Source organism: Alligator mississippiensis, chromosome 11, assembly GCF_030867095.1.
Source record: "Alligator mississippiensis isolate rAllMis1 chromosome 11, rAllMis1, whole genome shotgun sequence".
In the NCBI taxonomy this organism is placed as follows: Eukaryota; Metazoa; Chordata; order Crocodylia; family Alligatoridae; genus Alligator; species Alligator mississippiensis.
In genome coordinates this window covers 8254259-8271082 of record NC_081834.1, presented here as the reverse complement: position 1 = coordinate 8271082, position 16824 = coordinate 8254259, and the positions used below count along the sequence as shown (strand labels likewise).

The following is a 16824-nucleotide window of genomic DNA, read 5'->3' as shown; positions in this document are numbered from 1 at the left end:
GATGACTGAACATTCAACAAGTACATCAACTTCAAATGATTGAACAAATAATGTGTATATTTTAACTGAAAGGCTTGTTTTGAAAATTATTCCCCCTCGTATATCCAATATATATAATAAGGCAGTTCTAATAAGAAAAGCAAATTTACAATGTTGGGCTTGTAATTTTTTTGCTTGAATTTCAAAGTTTGACAACCATCAAAAGTAAAAAGTATCATTTACTATTTTTAAGGTTTATAGCTGCATTATATTAGAAATCTAAATAAAGTGGACATTAAGCTATACAACCGGTTAAATGTATAGTACATACTCACTCCCAGTTAGCAAAAAAGCATCAAATTTGGGATACAGATAATTGTCAGAAATCAATAAGTGTTTTCATGCTTGCAAATTAATGAAGAGAGTCATTCTTAGAAATAACTGAAAACAAAATTGAAAGTAAATGATTGAAATCAAATATTTCCTGTTCATTTTAAATCATAATCAAGTTTGGTGATTAATATGAATTACATATTCAGTGGAGAATGAATATGGGTCCTGTGGAGTTTAAAAACAAAATGCAAAAAAAAAAACAAAAAAAAAAACCTATCACAATCCTTATACACAAGAGGTTCAAATTACAGTTCCATGGGTCACCTTCATTTTGGCATTTCCTAACCTTGAGCAACTTACTATTCTTATGTGGATATATGTATATACAAGGTAGTGGAGGGGGGCGCATGCGTATGTGTACGCAGGCACGCACACACAGGCACGTGCACACGTGCTGCCTGTTTGTCAGTCAGATGACACCTATATCTTCAACATTTGCATCCCCAGTTTTACTAAAAAAGTAATCTTGGGAAGTTCAATAATACCCTACTTCATAATAAGAACTGCTACTTCCAGGTTAGTAAGTCATCCAAGTTTCTCAAAGCATTATAAAACATTCATAAGTCCTTTAACATCCCTACAAGGTCAGCAGCTATTCCCATGTTACAGTCAGGAGTTACAAATACATAGGAGGGGGAATAGGTTTCTTCCCAACCCCTGCATGCTTCTGAAGCTTGCGATTTGATCACCCCTTATTTTAGCATGCATGGCTACCAATGTTGTTGCTCATAAAACTATCCAGTCCCCTTTTTAAATCCAGCTACAATATTTTTGAGGTTTTTCCATCCCACTAGCAGACAGACAGAGGCTAATGCATGGATGACAGACATCTTGCTGTGTTTTATTTGCCGTTTAAAAAAAAAAAAAGCCCCAAATCCATAACTGTCAAAACAGTATTATAAGAGGACCAAATCTGGAGGGAAAAACAACTGTGAAAACAACTGTGAAGCACTGCAACATAACATCTGATTTAGGGCCTCCAAGTCTCTCAAGTACAGCAACATTTTCTGGACCATTTAAAAATAAAATAACTGATTTGAAGTACACACACCAAAAAAAAACAACCATCAGACAATGCTGGCTTGACTACTCAAATGCAGGGCGAGGGGGTTAAGAAAGGGGGTTTTGTTTTGTTTTAAATACATTGGAAACTTTTTTTTTGCCAGGTTAACCAACTTAGTCTTGTCCACGTTTTTAAGGCACTGCCAATAAAACGTAACACCATTCAAACTAGTACAATGGCTGCTAGTAGCAACACGGGCACTTGCACATGATCTTACTAAGCCCCCTTCTAGTGGTAAGCATTTAGTCTAACCCGCCTGCAGAAAGAACGGTCTGAAATGAAAACTGACATCCATAGCATGGGAAGAAGTCCAGAAAGTACCGCCCCAGAAAGCACATTATTAGTGTCAATACTTTCTGTTTGGCAGAGTATTTTTAAATATTCACAAGATGAAAGAATTGGAGAGATTGCATCTGTTGTCATCACAATTAACCACAGCCTATATACTTATACAGAGGAACCTCCAAAATAACACTGCATCTGTTAAGATGACAGTGTTTTTCCATGGGAGCTCAGCTCTGTTAAAGCAGAGTTATTCTGATGCTATTGCTTTATTGTGATCCACCCCAAATTCTTTTCATAATCTTCCTCAAATGTATTGAATGGTAAAGCTGCTGCTCTCAGTCTGACTTGGAAACAACACAATGCTAGTATATCTGATCAGTGGATATTTGGCACCAATTCTGGTCAAGCAGTGTGTTTATTTAAACAGTGGGACACACAAAGAAAACTGCTGTTGGTACATGCAAAACATAACCATGTAAAAACCAATCCCTCCTCTTTCACCTTCCTTCAACGTAGCTCTCAGATGCAATCCCAACAGAAACACTGCATTTCTTTTATTCATCAGACTATTTCTCTGACTGTGGGACTGCTGCATGTTATTTCTCTACTGACCCATCTTTAAAAGAATCTCTCCACATTTATATACACCACTGACTATAGCTCCAGCGCTGGACATGGACACAAATTCAGGTTTATCCAGGAACTTAGTTTAAAGACACAGGGATTAAAAAAAAAAAAAAAAAAAATTAGGGGAAAAAAGTGACTTTTAAAAATGGGTACGAATAAAGAAGTGTTTCTGGGTAAAATAAGCCTTCTTTGCTGTGCTGAAGATTCCAACACAAACAGTATTTTGCTAGTATATAAAAACAGACAATATAGCCCACAGACAAAACCCAGTGAGTTTATTTCATGTGGTTTCTACCCAAAACATTAGGCCACTCCCAGGCTGCAACCCAGGCTCTCTCAAAAACCCAGCCCACGTCCTCAAACCAAGGCCAAATCTCAGGTTTGGAGCAGCAAACGTGTTTTCCCTGGTTTTGGAAAAGGGAAGTTTGCACATCTCTACCGTGTCTGGCCACTGAAAAAGCAACAAGAGACATCAACCTTCATGTTAAGAGAAAGATTCCCTTTGCTGGGTCCTTTGGAAAGTGCACGCAGACAGGCCTGGACTTTAAGCACCAGGGACTAAGACTCAGACCCCTCAGCCTTTGGCATCTTTCTCTTCACTGGGCTAAATCAGATAGATACACTGTCCAAGTTGAAAATTCCCTCTTCCCTCAGCACCTCTTAAGTGGAAGGAGGAAGAGGAGCTCACACACACATATGCAAACAGAAAATTACATCCGTCTCTGAGGCAGCTGGAAGCCTATTCCCTCAGCTCCTTCTGGAAGACACAGATAGTCACAGGAACCAATAAAAAGGCATACCTCTGGAGAAAAAAATCTCAAGCACCAGAAACAGAGGAAAGGCGAGTTTAACTAAAGACTAATACAGAACCCACAAGCTGCTTCCACCTGCTTGGAACAGGAAGCTGCTGGAAAGCAACAGCCAGAAATCTCTTTGTACAGAAGAGGGATATCACCACCATGTTGATGGACTCATCCCCAGACCTCTGCTACACCACTGGGACTAAGCCAAACAAAAGTGCACGAAAGAATCTCCTCCTCCTCTCCACCGGGTTACTAAAAACGATGTCATCTTAACTCTACTTGCCTTCTGAAAGCTACCAAGGTTGAAAACACCTAAAAGCACCAACTACAAACCTCTCTACATTCTCCTGACTGGTTCTCATCTTGAAAGAAACCTGTGAAATTTGAAGATGCTAAACCAAGGTGTGCATTTAACTATGGGCCAAACCCTCAAGGAAAAATCAGGGAAAATAATACAATGCTAAGGAAGAACAAAAGCAAGATATTCCACAATGATGTTAGACAGAGCATTTCTAAGCTGATCTGACCGCCCTGACTTTTACTCTACAGGATGCTTGTATGCCATATATGCTTTGTCTGCCCAGCATGGTGGCAGACACCACTTCTGCTGTGAGATAATTTTAAGTTTTTCAGGACACAAAGAAAAAAGGCTGAGAGAGAAGGCTGCAGAAGAAGCTCAACTTGCCTACACCCTTTGATAGAGTTGAGATGGTTCCAAAGCAGAAACCAAGAAAGATGAGGGACCAACATCATTCGGGAGCTCTCACACAAGGCCCTGCTGAGCAGCCCAAACCAACTCTTTCCACAGCACTTGGGCAGGAGGCTGGGATCTCCATTAGATTGCTATCATTAGATCATGCTTGGGGAAGCTATATTCCTCCGACCAGAATCCCTCAGCTCCACCATGAGATATTCCCCAAAACAGCCTGATTTTTTTGGTGGCTGCTACTACACAACCATTCTAACGCCTACCTCTGCTCATTGTTTTCCCCGGGGATAACCGACAAACTGACTGGACTGTCAACTTCGGCTTGGCTGCTGGCTACCACTGTCTGAACAGCTCGTGTGAAGAATCCTATTTGAGTCTGTTAACTTCAAATGAGCCCTGGTAAAAGGAAATGATGAGCTGCCTGTCCTCAAACACAAAGAAAAGCAGCACTGAATTAATTTAGGCTGCAGAAGGTTGTCTTTACAACCATAAAAACCAAGATCCTCATCCCCTTCCTTAAATTAAGTTTAAATTCTGCAGACACACCCCTAACAATGTCTCTTACCTGACACTAACTAGCATTAAGATGACTTCTCAAGCTCTAGGCCAGTGTCCTTGAACAAAACAGATGCAGTGGTCTGCATCTGCATCACTCAAGATAAAAAACAGGCTTTCTAGCAGCAAAATGATGTTCCCACGAATACTGCAATGCAAGAAATGCAGAGATCCCATGAAATTACTTCTGCATTACCCTATCTCAGTTTCGCTTCCCTTGTTGCACACAAAATACACCCCCATACCCCCACACACCCTTAATTTTCCATACAGTTTGTGCATAACCAATTGGAATGACAGGTGGAGCCTGTCCACCTCCCTGCCAGTTTGTACAGCACGTCCTTCACAGGAAGCATCAAAACAGACCACCACCTGAGCATCGTGTACTTTCTATTATATACTTCAAAAGTACACACAATTATACCTGTTGTATTCCAAGTATCTGAAACTGAAACAACACTTCAAAACACACATTATCTTCACTCTAATTTATGGATGTTCCCTCTTACTATAAAGCCACTTATTTCAAGGCTGTCAGATATTATTTGCAATACAGCATCATGAATAATTTAAGAAGTAATCTGTATAAACCTGGCATATAATCCCACCAGCAGGTACAGTACATCCAATCCAAACAGGATGTGATTTGACAAGGCTAAGATAAAGGGGTGCTTGGACTCTAGCAAATCATGCTCTAAATGTTTCTTGTGCCCCAAAAACCTTCCCTTCAACATGGAAAGATTACAAGTTATAAATAACTCTGAAAAGGGAAGTTTATTTAACTAAATTATTCAAATTCAAAAGCATAGCTGAAGAGAATCAGGAAAATGAGTACACAGCCAATTAAAGAAAAATCACTGAACGGTTATATACAAGTTTGTCTCCAAAATCAGGCGAGTCCTTATGCCCGCTACACAGCTCTTCACTGTGTCACACCTGCACCATACCCGCTTTTAACAAGATGGTGCTTTACCCTAAGAACCTAAAAAAAAAGCAACCTAACTGCTAAGAGGGAGCACTTTGATCAGGCTGATGTTCACACTTCCAAGTAAACAAAGCTATCTTTACAGCATGTAATGGCACCAATAACAGGTTTGCAGATAACACTCTCCCTGACCATCACAGAAGTATTTCAATTAAAAAAAAAATGCACTGTTTGCTGGCAACACGGGGGAGATGAAGTCACTGGGTTCAAATGAATTAATCCAAAAGACCCATGTCCTTAAAAACTAAGTTACGATTACCAGCATTAATTCCCACAGAAGCGACATACGCAAGGTAACATCTACCATTACTGTAAAAAATACAGCTGCAACTTATAATTCTCTGCTGGCAAGAAGCCTCTTACTTTGCATTGAAAGAAATCAGAATGATACAGTATCTATCAATACAGGTCTTAAAGCACAAACTTGTCAACAAAGAAAAACATTAACTAGTACACTCCTCTAGGAGAATAAGTTATATTAGCAAGATTCATACCAAAACTACCCCCACACTACTGCAAACAAGTGCTATCTAACAGGATTACAAGGTTGATTTATTCCTGCTAAGGTAATACCATAATGCATCAACCTGCCTGTTCAGAAGATGGGTCAAATATGTTAAAAGACTTGTAGTCATCATCAAACCTAACATGAAAGTCACCAAAACACCTACAGACTATGGCAGTGATTCTCAACCAGGGTGCCACATCACCCTGCCCTGAGCTGTTTTCAAGGGTGTCACAGGGTACCACACAATGTTACCACTGTTAGGTGTGCAAACATGATCAACAGGATAAACCCAGAATATCAGCTAGAAATTCACAGTGTTAGAAACATTCAGACGTGTCATCTTCACGTGCTCCTTATAACAGAAGAATTGCTATTATTTTTGCACACAAAAAAAACAAAGAGTGAAAACTAAGAGCTTGCATTTTCCGATGGATGCCTTGAGTCTAAAAAAGGCTGAGAGCCACTGCACTAGGGTCAGGTCCACATAATACATAGGTATCTAGAGAGCAATTGAAGCAGAATTTAGGAGTTCAAATGAACAGACCCCAGAAACTGCCTAACCATTCAGGCACCTAACTTTCACCAGTAATAAGTTACTTAGGTGTCTAAAGTTCTGCTATTGCCAACCAGAGCAGACACCACTCGCATACCTAAGCCCACTGAAGATATACAAACACTGCCCTCACAGCTAAGTATCAAGGGACCAAGTCCAGCCGGGCATGCCGGACATCCATTAACAGCAGAGTTCACCACAAAGCACAGGGACCAAGGCTGCTTTTGGTTTTTTTTCTTTTTCTAATTGAGAGCCAATGGAAAAGATGGTGACAGTATCTCCCTTTCATATTTAGGCTTCAATTATTAAGAGGACTCATCCAAGATCAAAGCCATTATCAGCCCAAAGGGGTGGCAAGCCCCACTGCACATCTGCCAGGAAAGTGTCCTAACCACCAGGTGATATGCAAGGCTGGGAAATACAGCACTTCCTACCCCTTCCATTGAAGTTGCATCACTGAGGAGAAACAAACCCAAGATTCATATACACTTGTCTCTAGCCTGGTGCTTGAGGTACTCAGCTGAAGATGTGGGCTGAGTTCCCTCTGGCTAGACCCAGGTCTCCTCCTCTCTAGGCAGGTGTCCTCACCCCAGACCATTACAGAAAAGGCAAGCACCATCACACCTTCCTCCTCCTGGAGTAGCCTTGTATTAAAAGAAAGGAGTAAGCCAATGAAAGAATAACTTAGGACAAGATTTCTAGCTGTGAGTGCTATTCTTACTTGAGCACCTGAGAGCAGCAGACAGGCACTTATCTGGGAGAGAAACAGCACATGGGATTTAGGAACCTTTTTGCTCTTTCAGCATGTTAACCAATTTTAAACACTCTGTTACCTTGTGCTCTTTAAACTGCACATGTTGCAGTTCAAGGAAGTAATTGGTGACTTAACAGAAACCCACAGGGATTGCTGGGGCTTTGCATTTGTGAAGGTTAATTAAACCATCTTTAAAGGAATATTTGAACAAAGCCTTAAAATGTATGTAAATATATACATGCCAGCAATACTAGGATTTGGTAAGAGATGCATCCCCCTAATCAATCCAGCAGAAGCTCAACCCACCAAAGATGCCTTTAAAAAGCACCTTGGAAAAAAAATTAGCTGTCCTGACCAGAACAATGTTAACCAATTTAGGATTTTGGGAGGTGATAACATTGTTGTCCCCTTTAGTACACATACAGCATCTTTATTCCTTGTATGCATGCATGTATATGGCTATTCATTTGCCAGTCTTCAGTCTGTCAGTCTTATATTTTGCATCCAAAACAATATACATATTCAGATATGGTACTACAGAAGTTAAATCAAATCTTAACTTGGAGAGCACCTGTCATAGTTTTGGCTAACAATGCAACATCAAAACAGTTTGGCTAAATCGTACAAGTGTGTATTTCTGAAGTATAGTCTGTTGACTCCTGCATTTGTGCAACCATTTTTTAAACTGATATTTTTTCTAAAAAAGGCTTTCAAATTTTGTAAAAGTGAATCGATTTACCTAGAAAGAAAAAGGTTGTCTGCGACTTACAATGATACCTAATAATGGAACTTTTTGCTACAATTTCAAAAGGCAGAAATTCTGTTTTACCACTACAATACATCCAACATGTATAAATTTTCCTAATCCCAGAAACCTTACAAAGAAGTCCAAACTTTGTTAGATAAGCCTAAAATATACTGAAGCTGCATAGGCTTTGAAACAACTTGCTGCATGTGGGAAGATGTGGGCTCAAGTTCCAGTAAAACAACGAAGGTGAAGCTACTTACACCTCAGAAAATGCCTTGAAGTGAGACTTGCAAACACTAATTTTTTCAGCCACTAGCAATTTAATTTGCCCAGTCAAACAGTATTTATGGCTACATATTATATCAATTGCTTTTATTTGAAAATATCCAAGTGTTTCTAAATGTAAAAGATCTAGACCAAAATTCAAATAAGGTAATTTATTAAAGTCACAAACCAAAGTACAAAAAATATTTTAGAGTTGCAATGGTTCCGCAATTCAGGTTAGGACCGGATATTCCAAATGAGAAAAAAAGTAAGATTTTAGTAAATGACATACTGCTCATGAAATTCAGCATTCTGTATGCATTCTGTCTGTCCTTTTCCCAAAAAAAAGTTTTTCCTCTTGTTTACCAAACTGCTACAGGTTTTTTGGGGAATACTCATTACTTTAAATGATTTCACTTGATTCCGTTTTTAACTTCCCCTCTTCCACCCATTATGTGGGATCGGTTAAAAAAGTTCTTTACTCTGAAATATTGTGGATCCAAAAGGGTGAAGAAGAGAGTCTGTTTTTACATGTTCTTTGTAAGCACAAACCCCAAAAGTTGCAAGGAAATGTCTTAGTATGAAGTTCGTTCCCTTTACAAATTACATAGATGGAATAATTGAACTACCTTCTCTTCCCACCATATAAAAGCTTTCAACATTCACCAGTAAAATTATGATCCAACACAGAAATGTGACCCATTCATAAGAAAAAAATTTTATTTAATGTTAATGAAGTTTTTAAAAGCAGAATTACAATCCAATAATTAAATTATATCCCTAATAATGCTACATAGTATTTTATACTCCTTAAATATAAATACCAGAAGCGTAAGAGAGAAGAAAAAAAAAAAGAACGACTTTATTAAGCATTAATTTAATACATCAAAGTGTTTCCCTTTTTTTGTGTTTAACTTTTCTTCAGATAAATAACTGCTTTATCTCCACGTAAGTTATCAGTTAAAGGAGACTTAAAAACTTCAGACCTGTCATTATATGAACATTTTAAACATGTATATAGACAAAATCTGGTATGCAACTAAGGCAAACACCAGATTTTGAATGAGAATGAATTCATGTTTAAGATGTATCAAAATTCCTCTGATAAAAAAGGAAGGTTTTTTTGTGTGTCAGATTTTTTACCAGATTATACAATCCAAACAATCCCCACTCTTAACACCAGAAAATTAATTTATTTGATGACAGTCTAAAAACTAGCTGGACTTATTCTTCACTTCCTAGCCTTTTTCTGCTTCTATTAAAAACCATTCTTTTTTCACAAGTTATCTAATCAAGTGCTAGCTGGATTCCTTTTACTTTACTGAAAGAAAAACATCTCTCTCTTCACCCAACACTGTCTCCACACTGAAACTAGATCACAATCAACAACTGTTCCTATACTTTACCCTTTTAACAGATTTAGCTCATTGCATTTCCCTACCCTTGTAGCTAATGAGTCATACAACCCATTGTCCCAATACTGGTACCAAAACATTTGAGCATATGGCTTAATACCAACAAAAAAGTAATAAGCACCAGCAACCTCACTGTTTCTCCTGACAGACTCTTACCATAACAATTGCCTGATTACTTCCAAAACATCCCCTCTCTTCTATTTTTGGTGCATCTGATTAATGCACAAAACCCTTCATTCTGAAACCCTTCATACTGTATATTTGCCATCTAAATTGCCTGGATAGTTATGTATGCACATCTATATTCTCTACCAAGCATTTAGAAGACAGTGATGTTAAACATATAAATGTGCGTAGTACAATAGTTACATTCATAAGGATTTTTACTACGCAGCCCGAGTTATGGATCCAAAGACAAAAGGATGTACCGCTATGAATTAACATTTGGAACATAAAGCATAGCTCGGATATGTAAGGTAATGCTCAAAAAAAGATAAAACGGATGCACTGGTATAGTAATAGGTCCACAGTAGCATCAGACCAGATATTGTGTTAAAGGTATTTTTGTTCTGGGCCTTTTAACTCACCCGCTTCCATCTTTCTCCCTTTTTCAGTTAACATTAGGTGAGAAAAGGAAAACTGAGTCTCAGCATGCTTGCCACAGGGACATTCAGGGAAATTCTAAATGTAGGCTGCATTTTAAACTCACCTTTTACGTAATGGGGTTCTCCCCTGACCTGCAGATATCTTACAGTTGACCATACCTACATTCTTTTTCCAAATGAAATTGTGGTGGGTTGTTGTTTGGTTTGGTTGGTTTGTTTTGTTTTGTTTTTTTGGGGGGGGGGGGCTTGCGAGGGGGGGAGAGGGTTATTTTGGGTTTATGTTTAAACCCTGGTTCATTCTGAATATTTTTCTCAATCTTTGTTATTGATTAGAACCTTCCCTTTTACATTACCTGCATTTTAAACATGCTTCGATCTTTGGATCTCAGATAGATTTTTCTTAATCTAAAATCTTTCTTCCTCCCTGTTGTAATTCCTTTGTATTCCTATTTAGGAATGCCTTGCTTGTTTGACCGAAAATGGAAGTGCCTTTTGGCTGTGACACATTATAGAAGAAAAACAAATAAAAATTAAGATTAATCTTCCTTCCACAATTGTGGGGAGAGGGAAGAATATGAAGTGATGCAAAACATCTGCTTGGGAGATCATTTTTCCCCCTAACAGCAAAATTCTTTCTGTAATAACTCGCAAAAACACAGACTATTAACATTGTGAACTGCAGACAGGATTTGATTAGAGGCACTGTTCAGCTCAGAGAAGTTCCTCGGTGTATCTGGTCAAGTTTAAAATTAAATACCCAGGTACTCCACAAACAATAAAAGCTATTCCTTGTGCAAACATTTTATAGGACCAAATGCTGAACCCTACAATGTTACTAGTGCTTGATTTTAAAAGAATGGCTATGAGGAGCAAGAGCCCTATTTGAAGATGCTATTCATAAGTTGTTAAAAAAATAATTTAAACCTGGCCATTTAAAAATACACTGGACCTGGTCTCTCAAGTTCTTTTTCATTTCCTTTACACTAGTCTGTCTTTCTTTTTTGTAAGCCTTTTCCTGAAGACAAGCACTGGCTTTCAGTTTTTAAACCTAAGGATCTCTCCAAGGCAGCTCTAGCCAAAAAGGTCCTGCCCCTCCAAGACAGAAGGCGCCTCTCCAGCCCTGCCAGAGCACACAAGGCAAAACTGTGCCCTAATTTTCAAAGAGTTAATTGGCAAGCACTGTGCAAAGACAAGCAGTCTTACTCAACATGCCTACCAGACTCCATCGACCCCAGCCTTCCTCAAACCATTTCTACAACTCCTCTACCAGCCAGTGCATCCAGAGCACTTCATTCTCTTCTCCAGCCTAAAACCAATTCATTAGCAAACTTCCAGCCTCAAAATTGTTCCCTTCTCCTGCTGAAAGATCAAACCTGCTCTCCCTCTCCTGCCCCCCCCCTTTCCAGAAATAAAGACAAATTACTGCTCACTAGTTAGGTTTTTACATCCCTAAATGCAAGGAAATATCCTATTCCTGAGCAGAGACTACAAGGCAAAACAGAGAGAGGCCAAATGATGTGACCAGAAAAAAAAGCCCTTTTAACATCATCCCTTCATGCCATTGCCCCCCACCCACCTTCAAAAATTGAGGGGAGACTAAAGCTGAATGCAAACAACCCTAGAGTCACAGGATCCCCCCTGGCCACGAGGAAACCCGCTCAGCCCCAGGTGCCTGTTCATGGCTGCAATCTCACCCCCCCACCTCCGAAAGGGAGCGGGCAATCACCAGCATCACAGGTTTGCAGGGTGCAAAAAGCCGAATCGTGACATTGGAGACTCTAAAACAGCAGAGTCCGAAGAGATGGAGAGCAGCGAGAACCCGGACATCTTTGTGCAGCAGAAACTGGAGCGGGTTTGCACAACCACCTCCCCCCCTCCAACACTGAACTTCCATGCACGCCCCCCACTCCTGGGAGCCCTCTAATACACAACTTCCTTGCAGACACACACACACGCGAACCACGTTTCCCCTCGAAGGCACAACTTCCATGCACACACGTTTCCCCTCCAATGCATAAGTCCCTTTGCATTCACACACACACACAAACAAATGGACCATGTCTCCCCCCAATGCAGGATTTACACACACACACACACACACACACCTTCCCCTCTAACGCATAAGCCCTTTGCATGCACACACACAAATGGACCATGTCTCCCCACCAATGCAGGATTTACACACACACACACATACACGTGTTCCTTCTCCAATGCAGACCGACCCTGCACGCACACATTTCCTCTCCAATGCACAAGTCCCTTGCATACACACAAATGAACCCCGTCCCCCCCTCCAAAGCAGGATTTCCATGCACATGTGCGTGTGTGCGTGCAGGGTCGGTCTGCATTGGAGAGGTGGGACACACATTTCCCCTCCAACGCACACACAAAATGAACCCCGTCTCCCCCTCCAACGCAGGATTTCCACACACACACACACACACACACACACACACACACACACACGTCCCCTCGCTCCAATGCAGACCCACCCTACACATACACTTCCCCTCCCAACGCACAAGTCCCTTGCATACACACACAAATTAACCCCGTCTCTCCCTCCCACACACACACACACACGTGTCCCCCGCTCCAATGCACACACACACACACACATGTACGTATCCAGAACCCAACACCCTGCCTTGCTCTCTCCTCCTCTAGCTCTGCCCAGTCATCAACACCTCTTCCAGCCTCTCCCCACCCTGAGTCGGATCCATGCTGGAAGTGCCATCCCATTAGTCTCCCCACCCTCTCCCGGACAACAACCTATGACTGCTGCACCCCCCCCCAAAAAAAAAAAATAATAATAATAATAATAAACCAAAAAAAACCCAAGGGGGATAAAACACACACATGCAAAGCCGAGAGCAAGAGAGGAGGGCGGCAGCGGCAGCAGCGCCCCGTGCTCCTCCAATTCCTGCGGGCGATGCAGCGCGGAGGCTGCCCCCGGAGTTTCTCGCGGCTTCACGAGGCTCGCAGGGACAGCTGGGGAGGGGAGAGGCCGGGGGGGCTTTTCTCCAAGGGTGGAGCAGGGCCAGGAGGTGCAAAGACAACAACACAACGCCACACCACACCCGCCCGCGGTCCGTACTCACTCTCTCCACTGGCCGGGCAGAGGCAGAGCGCGGCGCAGCCCAGCAGCAGCCCCCAGAGCAAGGCGAGGGACCCCGGTGCGGCGCCAGGCTTCATTCCTTTTCCTTTGCGACGGACAAAACCCCCCGTTCCCAGAAACAAAACAAAAACAAACAAACGGTGGGGAGAGGGGGGGAGGAAAAAAAAAAAAACACTTAAAAAATAAATATATATTTAAAAAAAAAAAAAGCCCCAAAATGAGGGGGAGGGGAGGAAAGACAACCCTTCCCCTCCAACCAAAAAAAAACAAAAACCAAAAAGCTTCCCCAATAAATAAGCCGACACGCGGCGGATCAGGTCAGCGCGGCGGGCGGGGAGCCCCGGCGCCCGGCTGCGAGCGGGAGGCGGCGCGGGGCATCCTCAGCCTCCATTTTCACCCCGCTCCTCCTCCAAAAAATAACAACAACAACAAAAAAATCAATCAAGGGTGGTGCCCCTCCCCCGCACAATTATTCTTCAATTAAATGAAAAAACAACAACAAAAAAAAAGAAGACGAAGAGCCGGGCCCCGGGGGACGATGAATGGAGGGCTGCTGCTGCCCCCCTCCTCCGCGTCGTCCTCGCGCCCTGCCCGCGCACAAAGCGGCTCCGCGCGCACAGGATCACCCCCTGAGGGGAGGAGGGCGCTGAAATGGCGGGAGGCCTCCGCCGTCCTCCTGCTGCTCCCGTAAACAACAGCCTCGGCCTCGCGCTGCTGCCGCCGCCGCACGGGGACCCGGCTGGCGGGCGCGCACGCACGCGCTGCCTCCCTCCCTCCGCCTCCGCTGCCGCCGCCTCCGCCTCCGCCTCCTCCCGCGGCTCCTCGCGGCGCCGGGCAAAAGGCGGCGGTTGGAAGCGCGGAGCGGAGCCGCCCCCGCGCGGGGGGAGGGGCCGCGCCGCGCCGCGCCGCGCCGCCCGCCGACACGGGCAGGTAGGTGAGGGGAGGCTTCATCCAAGGGGGCTGAGCACTGAGGAGCCAGGGGCTTCATCCAGCTCATCCAAGGGAACGAAGCCCTGACTGAGAGATCAGGGGCCGTGTATGCTAGCCCTGGGTTCGTCCTGCTTGGATGAAATAAGAGACATGGCACCTAATATCTTCATGCGTAGCCCTTGGTTTTTTGCCCCTTTGTGTGAGCTGAATGAAATAGTATAGGGCATACATCCGATTTCATTCAGGTTGCCCAAAGGGGCAGAAAACCAAGGGATAAGTACGGAGATATCAGGGGCCGTATGTCCTGTTTCATCCGACTCATACAAAGGGGTGAAAAGCCAAGGGCTGAACACAGGATATATGGCCCCTGATATCTCCATTTCATCCAGCTCGTACATTTAGCCTGGGGCTAAACACTCAGATATCATGGGGTATAAATCCTATTTCAAACAACTCTTCCAGGCGGGTTGGGCAGGAAGAACCAGGAGCTAAGCACTGAGATATCATGGGCCATATACAGGTTTCCCTCGCTTTATGCGGTGCACGCGTCCCTGGAAAACGGCGCGTAACTCCAATTCGCACAAAGGCAGCCCACTTTACCATGTAACAAATAGGGGTACGCTCCAAGACCTCGACTGTACTGCCCCCAGACCTGTTTCTACCACTTTTACAAGACAGTTTTGGGAATCGCCAACAGCACAAGCACAGGGCACTGTCATAATGGGAATGGCAACTACAGAAACAGTGTTGCAGACAATGAACGAGTTGCACAGATCCACGCGAGCTTCCACCACGCTGATTGTGTAAGAGGGAATTTACCTTGCACATAACAAGGTTTTGGTATGAAAGAGTCATCGCATAAGAGCAAATTTGCACATACAAAACCTGCACAAAGCGAGGGAAACCTGTATCCTGTTTCATACAACTCTTACAAGGGGCTGGGCATTAAGTACCAAGGGCTAAGCACTGAGATACCATGGGCCATAAATCCTATTTTATCCAGGAATGCTTTCCATGCAGGGAAGGCGCAGCATTTAGAAGACATTTTTCTCTCCCCAAGGGTGGCCATCGTAGAGGACAGTCCGGTTGTCCTCTATTGATATGAAACCCGACGCCTTTATGTCCTCTATTTTTATAGAGGACATAAAGGGGTTGGGTTTCGTATCGATAGAAGGCAGGGGAGCAGAAAATGGGAATGTCCTCTATGATGGCCACCCTACTGTCCACCCAACACTGTCTCCACCCTGAAACTAGCTCACAATCCACAACTGTTCCTATACTTTACCCTTTTAGCAGATTTTGCTCATTGCATTTCCCTACCCTTGTAGCTCATAGGTCGGACAACCTGTTGTCCCAATACTAAAACATTTGAACATACGGCTTAATTAGGGTGGCCATCATAGAGGGCATTCCAGTTTTCCACTAGTCTGTCCTCTATTGATACAAAACCTGACCCCTTTATGTCCTCTATTTGAAGAGAAAAACAGAGGATGTAAAGGCATCCAGTTTTGTATCAGTAGAGGACAACCAGACTGTCCTCTATGATGGCCAACCTAGGCTTAATACCAACCAAAAGGAATAAACACCGGCAACCTCATTGTTTTGCCTGACGGACTCTTACCATAACAATTACCTGATCACTTCCAAAACATCCCTTCTTTTCAATTTTTGGTGTATCTGATTAATGCACAAAATCTTTCATACTGAAACACTGTATATTTGCTATCTAAATTGCCTGGATAGTTATGCATGCACATCTATATTCTCTACCAAGCATTTAGAAGACATTGATGTTAAAAATATAAATGTGCGTAGTACAGTAGTTACATTCATAAGGATTTTTACTACACAGCCTGAGTTATGGATCCAAAGACATAAGGTTGTACCGCTGTGAATTAACATTTGGAACATAAAGTATAGCTTGGGTATGTAAGGTACTGCTCAAAAAAAAAGATAAAACGGATGCACTGGTATAGTAATAGGTCCACAGTAGCATCAGACCAGACATCGTGTTAATGGTATTTTTGTTCTGGGCCTTTTAACTCACCCACTTCCATCTTTCTCCCTTTTTTAGTTAACATTAGGTAAGGAAAGGAAAACTGAGTCTCAGCATGCTTGCCACAAGGAAATTCAGGGAACTTCTAAATTTAGGCTGCATTTTAAACTCACCTCTCATATAAGGGGATCTCCCCTGACCTGCAGATATCTCATTTGACCATAGCTACATTCTCAGGTTTTCCCAATGATTGTGTTTTTGGGGGTGGTTTTTTCATTTTGGTTTTAATGTTTAAACCCTGGGAAAGTGAAGCTGACTTGTCTCCCCACTCTTCCTTTTGATAGGCCTTGATCTCCCAGTGCTCAAGCATTTCTTTTGGAGAAGCAAGGATTTCTTACGTTGATATCTTTTATTGGACTGACTGGCTGTGTCTACACAAGATGCTGACTGCGCCGTCATTACTGGGCAGTCATTTAGTAGTTGCATACACAAGTACTAAGTGACTGTGCAGTAACCAGAGTGACTGCACAG

General features: G+C 42.5%; 1 protein-coding gene across 2 annotated transcripts in view; it reads right to left on the bottom strand.

Moving 5' to 3' along the window:
• IGF1R (insulin like growth factor 1 receptor) overlaps positions 1 to 14126 on the bottom strand; it is a 257041-nt gene extending 242915 nt beyond the window's left edge. For both annotated transcript variants that reach the window (XM_014605993.3, XM_019477496.2), the window contains exon 1: positions 13351 to 14126. In XM_014605993.3, the coding sequence (XP_014461479.1) occupies positions 13351 to 13444 (94 nt within the window). In that variant the 5' untranslated portion in view covers positions 13445 to 14126. The remainder of the gene's footprint in view (positions 1 to 13350) is intronic.
• Positions 14127 to 16824: the final 2698 nt, after the last annotated feature.